Genomic DNA, 24,465 nt, shown 5'->3' with positions numbered 1-24,465 from the left:
GTCCCTCCATTCACTTCCAACAGCAATTAGCCGCAGCATTGATTTAACGGGTTCCTGTGTGGTGCCTGCAGGCATGTAGGGGTCACCTCTTCTGGCTGCAGGCAAGCCCCCCTCCCAGGCTGAGGTGCCGCTTTCCCTCTCCTGCTCTCAAAACATTTGGTGACAGATTCCAGTGAGTATATAAACATTTGAAATATTAAGCACATAATTAAAGCGAAGGCAGGAATTTACCCCTGCAACCTCACATGCAGCACTTTTGGTATTTTAGAACGTATTATCATGTCCCACTCTTGCTTTAATGCCATGTACAAACTGGTCATGTTCTAAAACAAAAACATGATGACTGTATATTTTAAATACAATGTTAGATGTTTCATTCATAAACCTCACAGCCAGAAATTATTATTTACCTGAAACAATTAAACAACTCCTTTCACACTAAATGTTGCTGATTTGCGATATACTCTTTAATTCACTTAATTCAACCTCCCCCTGACCAAAAATAACAATGCATATATTTTTTACATTTAATTAGAAATAAATTCAGGGCTGCACAATTCTTAGCACACTTGCCTCACAGTGACAAGGCCCTGGATGCATACACATACTGTGGCTTCCTCCCACAGTCCAAAAACATGCTTCATCTGTCACATCGTGACTCTAATAATTACCACCATGCATGTTATTGAATGTGACCCTGCAACAGATTGGGGACCTGATCAGGATGTACCCCACAGCAACCCTGAGGCCCCAAAAATGATTCCATTGATTTTGAAGATTGATGGAAATAATTTAAGGCATGAAGGGGAAAAATATTTAATAAAAAATGCAGTTTTACACTTTTTAATAATTATCTTACTGATTTGGTACCATATCTGAAAAGAAGATGGAAACATTGTACAGGTCTTTAAAAAATATTTAAATAAAAAGGTATAAAAACTTCACAGTTTTGATTAATACCAACATTTTCAAAGCTACAAGCTCTCCATTATTTTTGAGTTTTTCAAAATAAAAGCAGATCTGGTTGCTCAGCAACTTCTATCATTGCTTGGGCTACATCACAAACTGTTTAAATGTCAAGAAAACCTTAAAAAAAGGACCCAATGATCAATTATTTCAACAACTGTGTGGACCGGTTAACAGAACTTCATGCTACTTTTTTTCAATATTAATTTGTATTTTTGTTAACAAAATAAATAAAATGATTTCAAAAACTTAACAGATAGATCCAGAATCTGCAGGATCCACAACAACACAAAAAAAATGTTGTTACTGAAAAAAATCCTGTTTGTTTGGTTAAAGTAATAATCACAGCATCATTTAACTAATAATCCCCATTAATGCAGTACTAATGCTTTGATCAAAAGAAGTAAAAAGTGGAAACCTTCCTGATTAAATTGGTAAATTATTACATTAGGATTTAGTTAAACTCTTTCTTCTTGTTCTTAAAGATCCTATCTTTATGGTAAAAAAACCCAAAACTGAACAATACCAGTATTCCACTGCAAAAACAGTCCTCCCAGAAATAAGTCAAAACTCTTAAAATGTAAAAAAAAAACGTCTTTAAATAAACAGAAAGTTGCCATAAAATGGTTTTAGAGTTTTCTTATTTTAAGAAGACAATGTAGTTACTAAGGCATGTTTTTCTCAATTAAGATTATTTTGCTATTGAAAAACGTTCTCAATAAGATTATTTTTCTTACAAGTCAGAAAATAAGGCAGTTTTTTAAGGCCCTTTTAATATCGTTTTTGCAGTGCAGACGTAAAAAAGATAGAATGACACTGAGAATTAGCTTAAAACCGAGACAAAGACGAGCTGCAGCAAACCAGGATCAGCTCAGTCCTGAACATTTCTCATTCTTCCCCTCTTCATCTTTGTTCTGGTTTTCGAGGCCAACACGGGAGAACTTAGCACACAAAACACATCTGCTTGCCTCCGCTCTTCCTCGAGTGCCTCATTGTCACATTCAGCGTAATGGCACTTCTGCTCTGCTGTTGTTGTCATTGCTGTATCTAATAACTTGTGGTGCAAACAGCATTTTTACATGCAAATGATTAATTAAGGAAGCATCTCCATTCATTCATGGCTTCACTGCAGAATGAAAACATCGGATAGCACTTAGGAATGCATTTGGAATACGTCAGAAAGACCAGCTAAGACTGTCTGATGCCACAGAACCTTTCCTCACCAGTGGAGGTGATTCAGAGAGACAGGAGCTCATTTAAATAAATCTTCTGCTAAGATGCAGGGACATTTGTTAAGGTGGAACTCTTAACAAATCCTTCCAAAAGAGGCAAAAAACTTTTAAGAAATCCTTTCCTTTTTAGTTTGACCTTCGAAGGACTTTGAAGTTTATACCTCAAACCCACAGTTGCTTTGGGGACTTGGAGGAAGCATTCAAGCATGTTCCTTAGGGTATCTCATGAGGGGGTGCTCTGGAAGAGGCCTTTTGAACCCTTTTCGATCTTGGTTTACTCAGACTTTAGCAAGAGTTGGATTCCATCAGAGTTTAGTGTTGTCACAGATTCTGTTCATAACTTTCTGCAGATTTATTCTTGGTGGAGTCAAATGGAGAAAGATAATTCTACTACGACTCAAAATCCTGCCTGATCCTGAGATCATTTTGGTTTTAGAAAGCCATGACCTCCACCTCTCTTTGTTCAAACCTCAGCCTGCAGAAGAGGGAATGAAAAATCAGAACCTTTAGATTTTAAAACTAGGATTCTTAGCCACAAAAAGGACAACGGCCCCTCCAGATAAGGAATGAGTCGCCTAACTTGAGGAGCTTAAGTATCTGAGTAGTCTAGGAGCAGATAAGGATGTGATGGAGTGTGAGATTGACAGGTGAGACTGACAGGTGTGGGTAGTTATGTGGACGTTGTAGGAGAAAGCTGATTCTTATGCTATGCTCACACTGGGCTCGAAAACGGGTGTTCAAGTGACCACTTCCAATGAAAGTCTATGTAAAGACGTATAAATCTCACATTCAAGCATCACTACAAAAGTTTCAAGTCTGTTTTGGGCTCTTTGTACAAAATGTGGCGCTTGAAAGTTAAATCATTTGAACTTTGACCAATCAGGGACTCGAATTTGGTCCTAACATATGGGTAGTATCTTTTTAATTTACTGAAGTGTCAACCATTAAAAAATTGATCACGAAGGAGAAATAAATAACTAATTTGTGCCCGGACAGAATTATATCACTACGTTTTTCATTTGTAAGAATAAGAATGGCTGTGAAAGAAAAAGCACAGAGGAAGAGTTGCAATATTTGCAACGTACTGACATTTCACACCAAGTTTCTTCCAACTGTATGATGTAGTAGTGGTAGTGTCAGTGTGAATACTACACGCATGCTAAAAGTGTGTTCAAGAACCTGCAATCAGTGTGTTGTTGAACAAGCATCACATGCCCGTAGTGAACATAGCCTTAGGTAAAACCCTGAGTTTGTTGGTCAATGCTCTTTCTCTCACTTGGTAGACACAAGCTTCCATCAGGGGGGCTGGAGTGTCCCTTTGATATAGGAGGTGAGGTTCGAACGGCAGGGCGTCCAGTTTCAATGTTGAGTCAATGTACAGATGTGATCTGAGGTCCTGCAGAACGATTTAGGAATTGGGTGTAGAGAGGCTGATGCACCACTTCAACCAATCAAGGACTAAGCTTTGAGCACATCAATCAAAGGGTAGAAAAAAGATTCACTATAGTTGTTTGATGGGAGGATTTTCATCCTGAACTTCCATTTCTTATTTTTAACCCGCTGGGGCTGCGAGGTTGCCAAAGACCGTTCCTGTTACAGTTTGGAGAAGGCGGGATGCACTCTGGCCAGAGTGTCCAGCCTGTCACGGAGTCCGTGGAGCTGAAGCGACCACTACATTAGCCAGCCACGCAGTGGGCAGCGTAGCAAGCTAGCGAGCTCCAGTCCCCAGAGTCCCAGTGCATGAAGTACAATGACCGGAAGAGACTCTTAATGATCTGGTGGACACACGACATGCTTGCTGGTGCCTCTGTAGAGCTCTCCAAAACTTATAAACCCAAGCTACTCGCTCAACATCATCCAGGTTTTCTATCACGTGGGATCGAAGGACATCCAGAACTACTTTGGCGGTTGCTCCGCGGCCAGGGCATCAAGGTGTTGAGCAGTAAATTTGACGCTCGTCAAAAATGAATCAGTGAGAAGATTCAAATTTGTCAAGCGAATCATGTCCCGAGTCCAGCATTAGAGTAGAGCTGCCACTCCTCTATTCAAAGAATTGTGGTAGTTTGGACACGAGGAGAGAAGACACCTTAGCAGAGAGACATTATAGCCATGTCCAATCAGAAGGAGGCCCTGCAGCAGACTCAGGTACTCCTAGAGGAGCTAGAAGAAGAGTTACCTCTACAACCACCTGGACCCCATAAAGCGGATAAAAATGGATGGATGAGTGGGCCTCAAATTAACAAACATTTTTAGTGTTTCATGGTGATAACAGTTTCTAAACCTCTACTTTAAGAGTCAAACAGTTTTTTCTGCTGTATCTTCTGACTCCATTGGTTCATCCGTCCTTCCAGAGTGAAGTTCTGGTCCACACGGTGTTGAAGAGCAGCCCCAGCTCAAGCTCCGACTCTCTGCATGCTCCTTCGCCAGCCTGCTGCTGTAGACCTGTGATCACCTCCCAGCTGCAGCCTCACACGTCTCGTACAGCAAATCACAGACAGTAGTCCTCACACGTTCACCCGCGGTGACGACTTCCACTGACAGCAAACCTGAGGAAACGTGAGACCGGGAAGGGAATTCTCCCACGGAGGTAGCTCATTTACTCACACTGGTGTCACATACGATTTCTATTAAACATTCAGCCTTTTTTAATTAGACATAACTTTTCTGGAGTCACACCGAGAAGGAGACGAGACGACAGTGTCGCTTTAATGTTGTGAAGAAAGGAAATCTCTAAATTATACAGTTTTTTCATCTGCTCCTATGTCACAAAACTCCAGATGCTGTATTTATTTATTTATCTATTGTTTCAGGCTGAAGGGCTTGGACCAGAACTGGGCTTTGGAGTTCTGGTTCAGATGTTTTTCTGCAGCAGTCCATCCCTCCTTTACTCCACGGCTGCAGGCTTTCTCATTTTTCCTCCGTAAATGATGAGACAGTGTCACATTTGACGTGCTGGGATTGCATTTGCATCAGTTTAAGACCTGGTGAGCGCCCAATGATTTCCCATTTTCTTTGATATGCAGGTATTTCTTTTTCACACGACTGTTTGATGCTTGAGAAAACAATATCACCTCCTCCTGATAAGAATCTGTGGTTTCAAGAACGAAGCGTTTCACAATGAGGCCTCCGTGATGTGATGGGATGTTCAGAGAACAAAACAAACAGGAAACTCCCAGAGTTTGATGTGGGGAAAGGGTCAAATGGAGATGGAAATATGTGTGATCCAGGATAAAGAGCGTAAAAGGAATTTTTGTTTTCTGTCAGTTTTAGATTAATCTGTCTTTATTATATAATCATGCAAGATTTTGAGGTAAAAAGAGCAGTTAGTACAGGTGTGTGTTGTTCTACTCCCTTTTCTTCTTTTGCATTGAGGAACTTTCCAGTGAAGGTCATCATTTCTGCTCTCTGTTTGACTTTAGTTTGCACTCAAAACTGCTGGGGGTGGGGGGGGTGGGGGGTGACCCCTCCCACACACTCCTGAGACAGCTCCTTGATACCGAAAGCTTAATTCTACAAACCCTCACCTATCAAGCAGAAACAGGAAAACAGACTCTTGATTTGCTGCCTTGCACTTCTCTGACAGAAGGAGGAAAGTTTTGGGTGGTGGTGTTTGTGGGGGGGTTGCTGGCATGTCAGCTCTGTTTGTGCTGGAAACAGCAGAAGTGACTGTTTGACTGGATCCCTGCGCCAGTCTTTTTGTCAGCACGAGTTTCCGCCCCGAGTCTGCAGAGGATTTTCAACCTGTCGTGTCCTCACCTGTCCTGGATGCCCCCACCACCGCCACCTTCTAGCTGCCTGCAGCCTGTCATACCCCCCCACCACCACCCACACACACACACCCCACCACCATCCATTCACACACAAATACATGCACACACCCTAAGCCATGCATGCACACTACTGCCTAATATAGGCAGAGGGGGTCCAGGTCTGGGTCTTCCTGTGCTAGTCCCTAGCCCAGATAAAATATGTGGTTTTGTCAGGAAGACATGCGGTGCAAAAATATCTGCAAAAGCAAATGTGTGAATCAGTAAAAGCTGATAAATACATAAATATTTAGCTTTTAATAACAAGCTTTTCAAACATGAACCAGCAACAGACTTTTCCAGTCTGGTTTGGGGTGAAAATAAGGAGCAGACTTTAGGGTCTCCTCCCTCAGTCGGTGAAGCAGAGGAGGGATCATATCACTTCCTCCAACACCCTTTCAAGCAATCTACTGAACTTATTGTGACAATCTTAATATATAAGAGCTACATTGTTACATGTTCTGCCTACAACATAACAAATATGCCTTTTTAGAAGTAAGAGTAATATTTGAATTTAATTACTTGAAAGTATGAGTATATTCAAATCAATTTTATGCCTAATTATCCTATCTCTGATAGAATCTGTATGTTTATGCGTCATTCTCACTTTAATTGGTTGAAATAAACCATTTCCATTTCCAAGAGGATGATGAGGAGCTGAGCTGCAGAGGAAGAGTTCCTGACAGAAACAGAGGAAGCTGCAGTTTTGCTTCAGCTGTGATGGTTCAGTGAAGGATCTGACTGTGAGTCCGACTCCGGAGCTACTCATTCCTGACTGACACAAAAATCATTAATGTGAATAAACCAAGAAATGAATGTTCACCTCACTTTAATTTCTCTGAATAATAGAACAGTAATAATATTGATCCATACGACAAATTGATATTGTTTAAAATGTAGAGATGAATTTAAAATTGCATTCAACAAAACATCATATATTTGTGTATCTTTAAAGTTAGCATGCAATTTCTGTTTAGTGATTGTTTTGATTTAACTGTCCCAGGGGTGCTTTGGTTGTTTTTTTTATTTTTTTTTAAAGATCATTAGTCATCTTTATTCTTATTATTATGTCATCTTCATGTTAAACAAATGACACATGTTTTTGTTTCTTAACTGTGACTGAATAAGTGGCAGAAATGAAATAGAATAAGAATAGAATAATGTTTTATTACGGACTGAAGGTCCAAATAATAATACTATATAAAAAAAAGAAATTTATACATAAATGGTAAAGTAATTATACATATAAAAATATTAAAACCAATGGGCATAAGAATCAAAATAAAAACACATATTTCACCTCCAGATTGGAGACTGACATCTGAGAGTGCTGTGATTTATAATGGTGAGGGTTAAAATAAAGTCATTCACTGAAGCATTAAGACATTGGATCAAACCGTAAAGAGAAGAAAATAGATTAGAACAGCACTTTAATAATCTTACAGAGAAAAAAAAATCCCCCAATATTGACATTGGTTTCAGTAACCCAAATGGGAATGATGTCTCTGAGATTCAGAGAGCTTCAGGTTTTTGTCCAGGATTAGACGTATTAGAGATATAGGGTCATTAGTGACCCTGAATGAGAATATTATTTAATTTTCACAGAAAACCTTGATCATAAACTGGACTGAAACAGGCTGAGAACATACAAGAAGATTGTGAAGGCAGTTTCACAACAAAGACGGTTTGTAATTCCCATCGTAAATAACTACAATGACCCAAAGGGAACATATTTGGTGCTGAAATAAAACAATGTTGATGTTAGGATGTTGTTCCAGGCCGCAGTCCTGCTGATCCTCACCCGGATCTGAACCGGTAGACCGGCTCCGGGCTTTGACATCATTTGTCCCTGCTGTGTTTGGTCGCTGAGATTGCTTTCAACTGTCGGCTACGATTTCCAGGGAAAAGATGAGAATTAATCAGTGTCCGTGTTGTGCCTCTGTAAGCCACAATAAGCAGGTTTGGGAAACATAAGAGGCTTTAGGGGCCGTTTCTATCATCAGGCTCTGACATCTACCTGCCCTCAAACAGCAGCCAATTACCCCAGCAGAGGCACGCCGGCGGGTCAAAGAGGCGCCTCTCGGCCTGTTGGCACACTGTTTACCTCCGAGACGCAGCGAAATGAAGTGCCTCTTCACAGAAAAATCACACCAATTTCCCTCTTCATTTCATTTCCTTTCCCCTCGCATATCATGAGGGAGACGGAGCGATGGGGCCCCCCCGCAGCACAGGGGCCGCTTCTCCCTGCCACGGTCAGCTGGAGATTCTTTTTATTTGGATACAGTTATCATTTCCCATTTCCCCCTTGATTGGAGCTTAAAAGCAAAAGCAGCTCAGATCGTGCCGGCATAAATCTCCAGGCCCATTAATCCTCCCCGGTGTCTATCTTTGCGCACAACTGCCCGCTCGAGTCTGGATATTGGCCGGGAAATTAAATGAATGATATTCAGAGGAAGCTCGCCCGCAGTGCAGATTGATGCTAAAATAGAGCGGCTGCTTCCAGCGCTTCACGCTGATTATATTTCTGTGTATTGGATATGAAGGAGGACGCAGCCTCTGCAGAGACAATTAGCGTCAAAAGTCCACCAAGTTCCTGTCACTTCTGCACAGACCCTTCAGGGAGGCGCCCGTGGGGGAGGGAGGGTCTGAACATCTGAAGCTGCAAAAGTACTCCACATAGACACGTCGATCAAAAAAATCCAAGCAAATCTGCTGCCTGTCCTTCAATGAAAACGGTTCATCCATGAAGCAATACGCAGGAGATGTTGGAGGTACAGGTGAACATGAGATGACAGGACGCCCACTTTGACAGGTTTGGTTTCAGGTTTGTCCTTCTTGTGGTGAAATAGCAAATAATATATCACTTAACTACCTTTAAACAAGGCCCAAGGTGCTTTACAGTCACAGTTCCATTCACCTGTGCACACAATGATGGTGACAAGGAGGGTTTTGAACCTGTGATCTTTTGACCAGAGGTCAACCGCTCTACATGTGTACCATGGCCACCCCACTAGTTTTTTGTGAGCTCTCTGATATCAACTCCATTTTGACCCATTTTCCAAAAGTAATTTTTTTTAATGACATATTGGACTGATAGTCTTCCATCCGTCCATGAATCCATGAATGATTGTTTCTGGTTTATTTTGATAATCTTTGTAAGATTATTTAAGGTTTTTATGAGTTTGCTGGGTGTTTGGGTCTCTTTTTGTCCTAAATTTTACTTGTCCAAAAATAGTAAAATGAACATCAAGAGTTTGTCACTCAACTTTCAGTTAATCCCTTCAGTGGGTCGCCACTGTGAATCAGCTTTTATTGATTCTCACAGGTGGTTTCGGCAGACATTTTTACCCTAATTCCATTCCTGACACTACCCCGTGTCTTCTCCAGACTGGAGAGGACTGGAGAAGGACAGGAAGACTCAGAATTGGCCCCGCCTTATAGCTACATAGTCTAGGCCATTTTTTGACTCGTAGGCCATGACAAATATGGGATAATGAGCAGATACGTGGAGTGTTTTGGTGACTTAATTCACAAAAGAAAGAAATAATATGGAATCTGGTCAAAAACATGCTGTAATTTGAATTGAAAGTTGATATATACAATTGAAAACAGAATATTTTTGAGGTTGTTTTTTTGTTATCATTAAAGTGTCAATTAGAAAAACGGGTTGATGTTACTCGAGGAAAAACGCAAACTTAGAAAAAACTGCCTTTTTGATGTGGCTTACATGTAGGAATTTGTCATTGTTGCTTCATTTTGCATCATGTCCTTTGCTGCAACACATCTTTTGAGAATGCAGCAGTCAAATCTGAGCTTACTCTGGCTGCACAGAAGTTGAGTGGAAGTTTGCTTCATCACCATCAACTACTCAATATTGTTTGCTGGTGGACAAACATTGATGTATCCTTTGTCTTTCAAAAGCATATCGTCTTTTGATGTGCGGTTGATGGAAGAAGTCGTGCATTGGTGGTCTAGTGGTAGCATAGCTGCTTCCCATGCTGTTGATAGGTTCAATTGCCAACCAATCATAGACTTTCCTATTCTTTTATGTAGACTGATCTTCTTATTGAATAGTATTGAAGTGATAGACCCCCACTGTCGACTAGTAAAGTTCAGCATTAATCTCTGATATGTTAAACATGCACACTATCCTGAAGTGTATAAATCTTAGGGTAGACACTGCACATCTTTCCTAAGGACCCACACTGGATGAAGCACATTGACACAGTGAAGCCCCATGTCCTGCACACCAGCCCTACACCCAATAAACCGAGCCATCATTCTACATCTGCTTCCATCACATAATTGTATTTATTTGCAATTTAATATCTGTACCTTTACTTTAATGTTAGATTTAGAGCTTTTTCTGATCTATCCATGCATTTAGCACATTTTCCTTGCATTTTAGGGTAATGTGGGTGTTCAGACTTGATGACAGAACCCAAAGTATCCATCAAGTCATTGAATTTTATTGTAAAGTCTTTAATGTTTAAGCTTCTGCTTCTTTAGATCCAGGTTTGTTTCTAAAAATAGTTAACATATTTATAATTGTGTGAAATATTTAATTTTAACCTTTAAAAAGTGGCAGCAAACCCTTTTTTTAAGCAGTTTAGATTCATCTAATTTCCTGAAATCCAAGCCAAATATCTAGTTGACTTTTTCCAAGAAGGATTTGTTTCCACCCGTCCAATGATAATTAAAATCTATCCTGCCGTCTTTTAATTTGAACCTATATGATATGTAATCCTCCTGACTTGAGTCTGAGCTTTCATATTTGTGAGGATTTGAATTTGGTCTTTGCAGATTTGATCTGAGGCAATTCTTTCAATCTCCTTCTGGACGGTAATATCAGCCCTGAAGATGCTGGAGGCTTTAATCCATGGCATTAATCTCAGACGGAGCGTCTTAAGGAAACGTGGAGGAGGAGAGGTCAGGGATTAACAAATATGTATTTTTTGCAGTCTGCTGAAGCAGCGTCTTGAGAAAAGTGGAGCAGAGATGAAGCCGATCATCAGGTCAGTGAGCAGAAACACACACAGGGCCCCCACCATTCACCTTTTATTGGAATATTCTTGGAGATGCAGGTTTTTCCCGGATGACCCGACAGTGGCTTCACACACGGAGCAAAAACACGGAGTGAACAGCAGGTACATGCAGCACGTGCACAGCTGCAGCATAGAAAAGGGCTGACAAAAGGAAACTACAGGCTCTTGGGTGTGTGTGCGGGGGGGGGTCCCATCAAATGTGGATGATCACATCCGAGCAGGAAGTACAGAGCACACAAACATGTCTGTGACGCACAAACCCAGAGGGACCGGCTGAAATCGGAGCCTTAGCTCAAGCAAACAGCAACATTTACCTGAACAGGACCTGGAGATGCTGCTGGGCGGGCCGGGCGGTTGGAGGGGGGGGGTCATTTATAAAACTTCCTCACATATTTTCACATAAACATCCACCCAAGCTTGGTATTTAACAACACAAAGACAAGAAAGTTTCATGCAAACATTTTGGACTCTTGAGTGAAATTAAGTTTTCTGTCGGAACTTTTATAAAATGTGGGGCCTTCAGATAAATACATTTCCTGGGCTATTAAAAAAAAAAAAAAAAAGTCAAAGAAATTCAATTTTGCCATGTCACATTTTAAGTGGAGTGCTCTCTAAAGTATAGACAGTTTCACTCCTACCAGCTATTCTTTTGTACCTTTTTAATGGTAGTATCCTCATGTGTGGGAGCATCGTAAAGAAGACGTTAACGTCAGTGCAGCTTTACTTTAGGAAAGTCTAGAAACAAAATCTTTCTGATTTGATTATTACTTATTTACATAAAGATTTAATTGATTTTAAACTTGTCCTACATTATTCCAGAAAGTATTACGAATGTTTAATAAATAACACTAGTGTTAAGCTATCTTTACATTTATGATCATTTTTTTCTCTTTACTTCAGATTAATAGTTTTGACAGTGCTGGAAATGGGAGACAAGAACTCAAAACTCTTTATTTTATTTTTTAATTATATTTTTTGAGAGCTGACAGAAATATTCTTTCAAACAAACTGACAGACTTGCATCAGTTCAGATTAGTTTGCTAAAGCAGCAGTCTTAAGCTGCGCTCACACCGGGCATTTGATGCATTTAGCCCATGGTGTTCACACTGGACAAGCAGGGAAGGGCTTTTTCTTTTATTTGTTGTTTACCAGCGCATGTTCGCCACCTACAGTTGGAAGAGAATCGGTGCAAAATGTTGAAGTTGTCTCATAAATCTTGCTCCAGGCTTTTTCTTTCACAGCTCCATTCCGATATATGAAAGACTTGGTGTCATAATTCCAGCCAAACATAAACTGCAGTTATCAAACCCATTTGAGGTGTTAACTAGTCTTTAGGTTATATAATTTGTTACATGATGAACACATTTCCCGTCAACTTCACCCTTAACCGTCACATCAGAAGCTAACTTCAGTGCAACTTTCTTTCACTGTTTAATGTGCAACATTAAAGCATCACATCAACCACAGAATCCAACAACAAACTCTTAAAATGTATGGAGTTTACAGATGATGAGAAACACTCAACAGATTTGCTCCATAAACTAACATATTGAATCACAGAATGACTAAATTTAACTTCATCATTTTCAGGCATTCAGGCAGAAAAAAAGCTTTTTTTCCAGATAATTCTAAACCTTCTTGTGGGTTTGTTCTAACTTTTGGGTCCATGCTCTGGGGGGTGGAGGGTGCATGTAAGATCTAGAGACCAGGATGTTGGTTGTGAGTGACGCTCTGTGGTGGTGTTTGGTGTCATTAGCGGCGCAGAGGGGTTGACAAAGAAAACGTGCTTCTCCCCCGTTTTAGTTTGCAGCAGCGTGCTGGGACATGGACAGACGGTCCAGGAGCTGCCGGCCCGCTCAGCTCTGCTTCCATCCTCTGCATCGTCACCATTGCTACCAGTAGAGTCTGCTGTTTGTGTCCGGGGAAGAACTCTGTAGCTTCAGACATGCTACACATTTGAATGCAGCGTTCCCATGCCCCCCCCCCCTAACCAGAGCGGGGAGAGTAGTCATGGAGGTAAAGCTTGGTCATCGTCGGTGACAGACTGAGGTTTACAGACACAAGAAATTCACTGTCTCTACTACCTCTGACAGAAACGTGAAGGTACAACAGAGTCCAAATGCAGGAAGAAACCAGTTACAACAATCTGAGCTCAGGAAAAGGCTGCGCGGTTCTCAGGCAGTACTCAAGCTCACCCCCACCCCCCGAAAAACAATCGTGGAGCCGTTGGATCTAGTTAACGTTATCGTCTTCATCGCTGTCCCTCATGGAAATGCCCTGCATCCCTCCTTCCCTCACTGACGCCGTGGCCTCCTCCAGGGTGAGGCGGTTTCTCACCGTCTCGTACATCTTACTGTTCAGCGTGGAGTCCAGCACACCCTGCAGGCGGAAGTCCCGGTACTTTTTCTGCCACAAACAGAGAAAAAGCAGATCATGAATGAAGGAAAGGGATCTTATCACCTGTGATGATTTAGGTTGAAGATCACCGACAAGAAAAACCTGCTGGTTTGGGTTTGTTCTGAGGTAGGTTTAACTCATCTTGATAAATGGTTCTTATAAAGCCTATTCCACCTTATTCAAGGGTTATCAGGCACACATATTCATACAACAATAACAGCAGGCCGTCTCGGTTCAGACCACCTTAGCTCCATCATGCAGATGCAGCAACCAGGTGAAGCAAGAACTTCTCTGTAATCAGATTACAGTAAATCTGAAAATATTAAACTGGCTCAAAGCCCCGATATTAGAGCAAACTATGAAATACTAAATGTTGCAGTTGCTTCTGAAATCACAGGAGGCAGGTTGCAAAAGGAAGCAGTTTCTTTTTGACTCTTATGCTAACAAAAGTCAAGTTTATTTTAGAAATGAATGTATGACCAGAATGGTGTCAAAAACATTTTCAATTTGTATTGATTTGTTTTGTTTTGTACGGGCCAGTTTATAAGCAAAACGGTTTTTTTTTTTTAAATTACGATTCTAAATCTAAAATATTTATGAGAAAAAAGTCGTAACTGTTAATTTACAAGAATAAAGTCGTATATTTATGACTTTAAAAGTAATAAGATAAATATATAACTTTTCTCCTAAATTTTATGAGATTAAAAGTTGTACATTTATTACTTTAAATCTCGTAAATTTCTAAGAAAAAAATAGTAAATTTACTAGATTAAAAGTCGTAAATTTACGAGAGAAAAAACTTGTAATATTACTTATGTGTTTGGTGGCCCCAATACTCCGTCACAGCTTTGAAGGCTACTATGAGGAGGTAATTTGTTTTTAATCAACCATTCTGATTTGATAGAAAACTAAAATTTTAACATTATAGTTCTTTTTGATTGGCAGATGGATAGATTTAACAAAACCCACTTTTCTTTGTCTCTCCCAATCCTTCTTTTTTTTTTTTATTTTCTTAAGGAGTAAACTTTACTCAACAATGTTGTGCCACTTGAGGCTTCATTTTCTAATGTGCAGAATCCAGTGTGTGATGTAAGAGATTATTGATTCTGTTACTGTGCTGCACTGTCAGAAAGCTACAGGAGCGTCTATGTACAGCAGACCAAAGAGAACATCAGATAGGAAAGTCTTAAATGAGTTTCCAGCTGATGGGTCAACACTGGAGTTGAAGTCATATTTGCTGAAGTCTTCTGCAGAAGGTCCACATCAATGAAGACCTCAGAGGAGTTAGTGTTGGGATGAAGAAAAACTGCTCAGGAAAACTTTTCCTCCATTTCTTCGATTCATTTTTGCAGAATGTTAGAGAAAATGATGGCATAAAGTTAAGCCTTTTTGCAATCAACATAAAACAAAATTACAGGAAAAAGAATTAATTATTCTTAATATTAAAAAATGAACATTTTGCGTGAGTCTGAGATAAAAGAATGAAAGCTGCTGGTTCTCACTTTAACAATCCTGATGAGTATCTTGAGCTGGTAAACGTGCAGCTGCAGGTCCATCCGGTCAGTCAGCCACGTTCCTATCAGGTTCATGGTGCTGGTGTACCATTGCTGCAACACAAACACAGGAGCAAACCGTGAGAACACACAGGAGCATCAGCGCCAGGGACGGAGCTGAGGAAAAGAGGGAACCTGATGTTCAGCATCAACAAGAAACACAGACTGAGCCTTCTCATTCACAGAAGACCTGAGGACTTCCAGCAAACTGTGAGGCAGCAGGAGAAATAACTCAAGCAACAAAAAGTATCCAATCGCTTCCATGTCCACAGGTGAATGAAATACTCACCAAATATGCACTCTGTCTCTACAAACAATGGTGAAAAAGAGGCTCTTCAGAGAACAGTTAACGTCTGCATGGTTCCAGAATAAGATGCTCCTATGCAAGGAAGGTCAATTGTAACATTTCCAGTGGAATAGATGGTAAACAAAACCAACCATGAAGTTGAAGGACATGTAAATTGACTGATGTCTCCAAACTTTATGTGGTCTTCTGTCTTTGCTAAAGAACAGTGACAATGGGCTTCACATATTTCTATGGCTGAGCAGATGAAGTTAACCCTTATATTGTGTTTGGGTCAAATGGACCCATTTTCAAGTGTGAAAATGGGTCCATTTGACCCAAACACAATATAGGGGTTAAGCCGTGCGTCATCAAAAGCGTTTGATAAACCTATATAAAGAAAGAAAGCTGCTGCTGGACTTTGGAGTCTTAAAATCTGTTTTAAATAGAGAAAAGACCAGTTTGTCCACATCATAGACTGTAAAAATATACAGTCTATGGTCTACATAAAATGGAACAGAGAAATTTGGGCTGTTTTCAGGACGTTACTAATATTCACAGTAGTCCTAGTCCCAGAAACAATACTTCAACATACCAATATATTTTGGACAATTCCATTCTCCAATCTTTGAGGGAACGATTTTATGGATGCTCCCATCCTGTACTGAGATGACTGCACACCAGAACATAAAGGTTCCTAAAGACATGGATGAGCCAGAGAGTTCTGACAGAACATCTCATCTTCATACACATGTCCAAGCACAGACACGTTTGTATACACACACTTAGACAAACGTGTTTGTGCCACTCCATTGATACCATTACCATATATATATATCAGAGGCTACATTTGATCTGGCTCATTTTGTTCAGATGATGAGAGAAATCAAGAAACATACAACTGGGTTGTTCTGAGCTCCTCCCACTTCAACTGACCTGAGCTCTGTCAGGATCACTCACAACGACTTCCCCAGTCTGAGCCGCTCCGCTCCAAAGCAGCCGAAAGGCTGCAAACGTTCTGGTCTGTGCGCGGGCTGCTGCCAGTCTAATTATTCAATCATGAAGTATGCAGACTGATATTAATATAAAGCGACTGTCAGCAGCCAGGGTCAAAGCTCGGGTCGGCCAGAAAGAGGGAAGGAAGCAAAATGAAGAGGAAGCAGCAAATTCAGTCATTACAACATGCTGATAACAGGGGGGACTTCTAAATCTACAGAGAATATTACCTTTATAGCAACACTTCATAAAAATGTCTAGTTATGACATTACTAAGACTGGGGAGTAAGATCCAAAAAATGTGTCACTGGGTTATCTCTTTAGCATATAATAATAACATTTTTCTGCAGCTCATTCAGAACACTGCTGCCAGAATTTGGACCAAAACCACAACTAACCATATCAAGCTTGTTCTCAAGTCTTCATACTAGTTACTAGGACCCAAATACCAATCAGATTTCCTGGTCTTCCACAAATCCAGCAGAGGGTTGAGATTTGCAAGAAACATTCAGCTGGTCGAGCCTAGAGTCTGAATCAAAAAGAGATACACTGCTTTCAGCTTCTCTGCTGCTCACATTTGCAGACAGCTTCCTGATAGACTCAGTTCTCTAAATCAACTTTTAAACTCCAAACGCAGAATCCTTTGAAAGCATCCTTAAAGACAACTCAAATGTTTTTAAATTTGAGTCTAATTGTCTCTTATTTTAATTTATTTTTTTTATATTGTCCCCCTGCTTTTGCCTTTTGGAGAAACTCTTTCAATGCCGCTGTGCTATGAAGGTGCAGTCAAAAGAAAACGGCATTGCTTTCACATTCACAGTGTTTTCACATAGAGATAAAGTTAGTTTTTGGGAATAGGAGCTTTGATTTTCTTTTTTTTATTACCTTTAAACAGCCTGAACAGGAGAAAATCACATTTATTTTGTACCTGAACTGCAGACTGCAGAGTGTGACACCTACATTCATTTTTGTGTTAGTACAGAAATCACATTTATCTTCCTTAGAAACACCTTAATTTATGTCTCACTAACTGTCTCTACTTCACACCAAAACTTATAATTTAAACACTTTTTCTAGGATGTGGGAGAAGAATAACAGTTTGCATAATTTTTGAACTTTTCAACTTTTCCGCTCTGTATTACAGCAGTTGTAGCACATAAAATATGTAAGTTTTCTTTTGCTGCTCCTGACTAACTCCAGGTAGAAATGAAAAAAATCCACAAGAGCGACATAAAACTGAACAACTATTGTGACGCAGACCTAGTTGACCGGAAGGATTCCTGACGCGATCACAGACACGAGCTGCTCCGTTTACAGAGCCGGACAAGAGACTCTCGTGAGAAAGTTAAGGGGGGGTGGTTGAGTGTTCTCGTCAACACAGCTGATTCACTGCCACAAAAATCATCAAACCCTTGTTTTCTGCCTCTCTTTACAACAGCCTGATTTCACGCCTCTTAACTGAATAAGTCCGTCAAAAGACGGGCGGAACATCACATGATTGCAAAATTTGGAACAGAGTTTTTGCCTAAAACCTGAAAATATAAATGCAGCTGTGAAATTAAAGTAAAGATGGAGCCACCTTAAAAAAAAAAATGATACGTTCTCTTTGCATCCATCCGACTGTCTACATTACAAATATCTGTGCTTTGTGTCACTTGTTGTTGATGACATCCTCCATGCTGCCTCAGACCTGCCGGGGGGGCAGGTTTCCCTGCAGGTGGAGCTCGGTTGGTGCAGCAGGGATGTCAGAAATGGCGGCGGTGAGGCAGAGCAGTCCGGGGTGAATCACAGAGGCGACCTGCTGCCAGCAGCCTCCTCTCTGTCGCTGTGTGCCTGTGAAGGCTTCAGCGTGGCAGCAGGCCTGTGATCTCGCCCCGAACACAACCCCCCGCCGAGAGGCCAGGCCTGGAGTGACTGAGCCTCTGACTGGCTGCTCGCCCTCCTTCCATCACTCACTCACTCGTCTTCGCTTCTCCTTTCTCTGTACGCTTTGCACCAAGCCGATCCCATCTGCAACCATTTTTGCAGCAACCATTTGGTGCTGTATTTCCTTTTGTGTTGCAAAACAGGAATAAGTTCATTTCAATCCGGCGCCATGGAGACCTGATCACTTTTCAGCACGTTGCTCATCTGAGCTGACAATAAGGAGAACGGAGGAGAATGTGAGCGGAGAGCTGCTGCTCAGACTGCAGCAGCAGAAGACTATACATGCTGAATAAACATCCTCATGACTTCACTGCTGTAGTGGGCGAAAGAAAGGACCACAAAAGCTCCAGTCCATCAGGATTCCTAACTGCTGATTATAATGTAAATATAATAATGAAAAAAAGTTGGTGGCACTTTAGCATCAACTTCTGACAGGCGACCAAGATGATTATCTGCTCCACAAATTCACGGCGCGAGCTTCTGTCCCCGCTGCCCGCAGTGGAGCATTATTCCAAGGTTGAAGAGAGTCATCCAGGAGAGAACGCAGAAGCTTGCAGGCAGATTGAGGGGGGGTGCGTGACCCTGCATGCACACTCAGGAGCACAGCTGCTGGAGCTGGCTCCACTCTGTGGACCAAAATTCATTTGTCACTAAGAACTGTGGACTTTCCCAAAAGCATGCTGGGAGCAGGTCACACTTCTCCTCAGTAAAGCCATCCGCTCACTTGGAAGCATGGCCGTTTAAAAACGCAGCCAGAATTCCATGCTCATGTCAAAAAGAGGGAGATAAAAAAAGGAAAAGGACTCTCAAAGACAGACAAACTATTGCTGCATGTCAGTGCAGACATGCTGGATTTATTCAGTTTGGATTCATAACATCGCTAATTAGTTTCCAACTCGACACAATTCAATTAGGATTTATGTGACAAACTCCTAAAATCTGTTTTGTTTGGTTGGGAAAAATGTATTCATATACAGAACAAAATACATTTTCATTCATAAAAATGATACATTCTTACACTAGTTAGTAAAAAAAAAGTATAAAGTACTTTAAAAGGAAAACGATTTATAGATTAAAGAATTTATTCTGTATTTCTAATTTGGTACCAGTTAGGGACTTTTTAAAATCAAGCCCCAACTTGAACAACAATAATCTGTCCAATTTATTTATTTTTTTTTTCTTAAGAAAAGTAAAGCTACATTAGTAAACATGCTCCTCTAGTAACTAAATTTGTTCATTTTTGGGAAGACAACAAAAAAGGTGGTTGGGTATTAGAGCCTCATAAACTTCCAATTTGAAAAAGTAAGAATTAGTGGAGTTAAAATGGTCTAGAAAAGGTTTCCCTGTCGTGTGAAATGTTTTTCATTTAGTAACAATTTCATAAAATTCTTAGCAAGGCTACAATAATGTTTTTTTTATTGTATTGAAGTCATCTGTGTTATCAATAATACAAAATCCAACAACGATCTTTTAATATTAAAAAAAGCAAGTGATGTCTGAATGAAATGAAATTATTATTATTTTTTTTAATTAAAAAAAAAATAAAGATTTGATCAAATATTGATGAGACCAGACAGATGGACAATGATCTGAATAAGTTTGAGTTTGGCTAACTGTCAGAAAAGTCATCATGCTTTCTAAAGGTGCATCAGTCAAAGGACAGAAAAGGGGAGGACTGTGTATCTGGAGCCACATCAGAGCGTTTAGATCCACTGTACCAAACTAGACATTTAAATCTGATTGTTCAGAACCAGAACCAGAAAGTCAAGAGAAATAGATAGCAGAAATCTCTCATTAAATTATTTACCAAGTAAAGAATAATGATTAATTCATAGAAAGAAGTCAAATTTGTTCCATTTTTAAATCAAAAATTATCAAAAAAAAACTTGATACATTTTCTGCGACTTGATGCTAAACTATTTTTGAGCTTTTAAGATCCACTACGATCATCTTTTGATCTATTTGAAAAGAGTCGTCTTTTGGTTATAATTAAGCAGTTTTTAGCCACAAAAACCTGCAGTTTTCTAGGACATAGTTTCTGTAGAGCCGCAGTAGCTCATTAAAAAATTCACCTCTGAGGTTTGGGACTGTTGGTATGGAGCGGAGCAGGGAGCTTCTGGCTTGCCATTGTAGGTTCTACATCACATTTACAAGATTTTTCCAAAAACATTTAGCATCTGCTCCTGATTCATAACCATCAGAATAAAGAAATACTCTGAAATTCAAATTTAAAGCTTAATTTTCCTTAAATAAGTCCTCCATCATCATGTCGTGTTAGACACTTTTTCATTGTCTTTAATAATAATAATAAAAAAAAAAAAAGAGTAAAATGCTCTTTTCCAACTGTATCCGGCTTTCATCCCCCACAGAAACACACATGGAGGAGTCCTAACAATTTTCTGTTTTTCACAGCAGATTCTTAACTTTCAGCACAAAGACTCACAGCTTCTCTATTGCATGAAATTAAACAGATATGTCTCCAATTGTCATTTCTTTTGCTGTGACTTTTCCCCTCCAAATGGTATCTTGACACCACTTCTGGACCAATTTTTCACTCACCCCCCCATGTGGAACCACAGAGTCTGTCTGCTTTTTAGCAGAAATGCAAAAACTTCAAACCGGCTTCAAACTGGGAGAAGACAGGTGACCCCCTCATTATAGAGGGGGGAGGACGTTGTCCCCATGGTGGTGAAACCCAAATCTACTTCCACATTCACTGATCTCGCCAAATGAACAAGCTCTACCCCTCCCAGCCCCCCAGCAAACAAAAGAAAATCATCAGAACAGACGAAATCAGCTCTGCTTTATGGGCTGCATGAAGACCAGCGGGGGGCTCGCACTTGCCGACAGCCAAAACAAGCGCAACATGGCTCTGAATGCTTAATGCCATAACCCGACGGGTTCAAATCTGTGACACTAACGAGCTCCATCTAAAGTGGGGGGGGGCGACCGGGTTATCTGTGAGAGCATTTGGGTGCTTCGTCACCTCACAACATACTGATGAACCCCTACCTTTACACACACAGACACGCACGCACACACAAGCAACTCTGCCAGTCCGTCCCCCTTTGAGTGGGAGCCGGGAGATCGAGCAACCTCCTGCCCCCATCTGACACCAGCCACTGCCACTCTCACAAACCTCGCCTGTGTTCACACCCAGATCTTCACACGGCTCTTGGGGGGTAAAAAATGCAAAAATAACACACCTCTCCATCTCCTCCGCCCCCTCCACCTTACCTCATTCAAGGGGCTGGTGCCTAACCCCACAGACTCGTTCCTTTCTAATCTGTGAGAAAACATGAGCACGGGGTTCAGGGTGTCAGCGGGCCGACGAGAGGCCGCTCTGTCGCGGCTTCACCGCTCTGTCGCTGAACACTTGCTTTATCAGCAGGAGATGCTGGACCAGGAGCCGCAGAGATGAAGGACGTTCTGTGAACCACGTCCCACGATCAAAACCCAAATCGGAACTAAAGGTAGCAACAGTTTTTACATCACATTTAGGTGAATGAATGTTGTTGAACAGACTCGCAAAGACATGCAGGCTAAACCCACGTTAAAGATTCCCTCCAATGAAATTTTCTTTTTGGTGCTTTTACCATGTTCTTGGGATATTTTTCAGATGATGGAGGACAAATATTAAGAAAAATAGAATTTATCAAATCAAATTAATCAGGAGCCAAAAAAAAAAAGCAGTTTGAAAAGAAAAACCCAAAACACTTGTAACGTAGAAAATACAATGGGAGGGTCACAAGTTCCCCCGCTCTATTCTATTGGATCCACTTGAATGAATGTCTTTATCATTGGAGACTCAAGGTCCTTTTAGAACAAGAAACACAAAACAAACAAAGAGCTTAAAATTTTAAAAATAAAATCATTCTTGATAATACTTTGACATAAAATAAACCTAAAAACAACTGCTGACTTAAAAAAACTTAAAAATTGTAGAAGATTGCTTCTTCATTTTTCTCGTCCAACCTGGCAACTGGCTCAAATCTTTACTGCTTGACAGCTTTGATATTCCTCACCACTTTTTTTGCACCACTGCTGTTAGGTTGGAGTTGTGAGAGGCTGTCAGCTTGCTGGAGAGAGACAGATGAATGATGGGATGTAGGGGTGAGGCTGACTCCACATCCCCACCCAAAAGGTTCTAATGAAGTACCGCCACTCTGCACAAACTATGCCCAAGAATACGACCCAGGTTATTTTATTTTAGCAATAAATGGCATAATCACAATAAAAAAAAATTGGGAAAGCTTTAAAATAGATCAACGAGTGTCAAGCTTCATGGTCCTGCTTGTTTTTCACAAATCTCTCCTCCACCTAACTGCTGTAAATTACCTGAACCAGGTGTGCTCAGCTAACAAAACGATGGGCGGAGACCGGAGGTAGTGCTAGAAATTTTCAGTTTCACGACAACAAATCTCCGTAATTCAATCTACTGGTCACTTATAAAGACTAGGATTAAAATAATGACACAGATTAAATGACTTGGGTTAAATAATAACAGTCATAGATGCTCGCCGTTTTTCCTCCGTTTGTTGTTTTTTTGTGTAGAAGCTTGAAATAACCATCCTGACCCGTTTCTGTTTCCACTTGACCACAGGTAACTTCACTCAAACTTGCACAACGCCTCAAACTCCTCTGTGACTGCTTGGAGAGAAGATTTTTTAAGACTTCCGGCGACACGAGGGCGAGAACAAGTGACTCACGAGAACAAAGCGTCACAAAGCAGTAAACTATTAAAGTAGTGACAAAAAATCTGAAACCGTCTAATTTTTTGAAAGATGGACATTGCAGATCCCAGTTTCCTGCCAAAGGAAAGTTAAACACCAAGAACTTTACAGAGCTGCTGCTGTAACAGCATGTTTGGAGATAGAATAGTTTCTGACCAGGATCTAGAATACTGTTGTGCATGTAAACCATGAGTCAGATCGCCTGCAAAAGGAATCAAACATTTTTAATATTCAAATATTTACAGTTTTCATGTTTGTCACACTTTTCCACAAAGGTGCACATGAGAAAAGTGGAAAGTTTGAGCTGAAAGGTGAGGATGGAGCATGCAAGAACATACTGCAGAAGGAGTGGAAACTTTTCCCACCGACACTTTCAGCAGTCCAAACTGCAGGAACACCCCCCACCCCACCTCACCCCCAACCACTGAAACTGGAGAAATATGAAGACTGAAAATGCACATCAGCGTCACTCACCCGTGCATAAACTTCCGTGAGGGACAGTTTCCTGCACGCTGACGGTACCGGACCTGAAGGGGTTAAAGCGCTCCTTGTAACCGTACACGTGCGCGCACACAAACGCACAAAGGCCAAAACATTTGTTAGGTCACAGGCTCCGCTTTGTGAGGCTACTCAGGAGCTTTTGTGCTGCTGAGAGGCAGGAATGTGGAGCTGAAGAGGGGCCTCTCTGTGGGGGGGACACAGATTACAAGCAGCTTGGGACTCTGCCTCTTTTTGCCTCCTGTGCACGTGCGTGCATGTGTGTGTGGCTGCATGTAATTGCTGCAGTGGGACCTCTGCTGGTGCCACTGACCTTGAGTGGACCAGGAGTCCACACACAGACTGAATGCAAAGAGACATGTGGGGGTGGGAGGGTCCGAGTAAGCTCAAACTTTTAGGAAAGTTTGGTGCTGGCAGTTAAAAGGTTATGGTTATTATTTGGGTTAAAAAATAAAATAAATAAATAAAAAACTAATCAAAAATAGTTCTCATCAGATTAAGGAATAGAAATATAAAGTTATTTTTGAAAAAAATAATTCATCCTTTTTTCTTCCAAACTTTTTTTACAATAAGTACTTAAAGTATTTAAATGTGTACCTTAGTGTTGGTAATACTAATTTTACAGTGTTGCAGTTACACCCCTGACAGTATATAAAGATGGACAAAGCACCTGTGATGTCATCCATAGAACATGCCTTGACATAATGAAGTCAATTCAGTTGCCATGTTGGAAACAGACAACGTTGGTAATCAGTGATTGGTCAGAGTCGGTCTGAGCCAACATTTCAATGGCAATCACTCTCGCTAATCAGGTGTGAGCGTGTTGGAAAGCCACGCCCCTTCCACTGACATACATTCTGAACGAAGAGGTGCCAGCGGGAACCACATGCTTTTACTGAGGCATCCCGTAAGCCAGTTGAATAACTTCCGATAAAGAAAATATATCATAAAAAATAGGTTTAGCAAGAACATGTTAAAAAGAGACACCAGAGCAATAATGGTTATTCTGACAAATGGAATGACTGAGTAA

The 24,465-nt window shown here is 40.7% G+C and overlaps 1 protein-coding gene across 18 annotated transcripts in view; it reads right to left on the bottom strand.

The window, feature by feature from the left end:
- Nucleotides 1–11,049: 11,049 nt before the first annotated feature.
- cadpsa (Ca2+-dependent activator protein for secretion a) overlaps nt 11,050–24,465 on the bottom strand; it is a 121,418-nt gene continuing 108,002 nt past the window's right edge. For all 18 annotated transcript variants that reach the window (XM_036211913.1, XM_036211919.1, XM_036211915.1 and 15 more), the window contains 2 exons: nt 14,949–15,053; nt 11,050–13,455 (listed from right to left, as the gene is read on the bottom strand). In XM_036211913.1, the coding sequence (XP_036067806.1) occupies nt 13,282–13,455; nt 14,949–15,053 (279 nt within the window). In that variant the 3' untranslated portion in view covers nt 11,050–13,281. The remainder of the gene's footprint in view (nt 13,456–14,948; nt 15,054–24,465) is intronic.

The sequence above is a fragment of the Oryzias melastigma genome, linkage group LG5 (assembly GCF_002922805.2).
Source record: "Oryzias melastigma strain HK-1 linkage group LG5, ASM292280v2, whole genome shotgun sequence".
Classification (NCBI taxonomy): Eukaryota; Metazoa; Chordata; class Actinopteri; order Beloniformes; family Adrianichthyidae; genus Oryzias; species Oryzias melastigma.
This window is presented reverse-complemented; position numbering and strand designations above follow the sequence as displayed.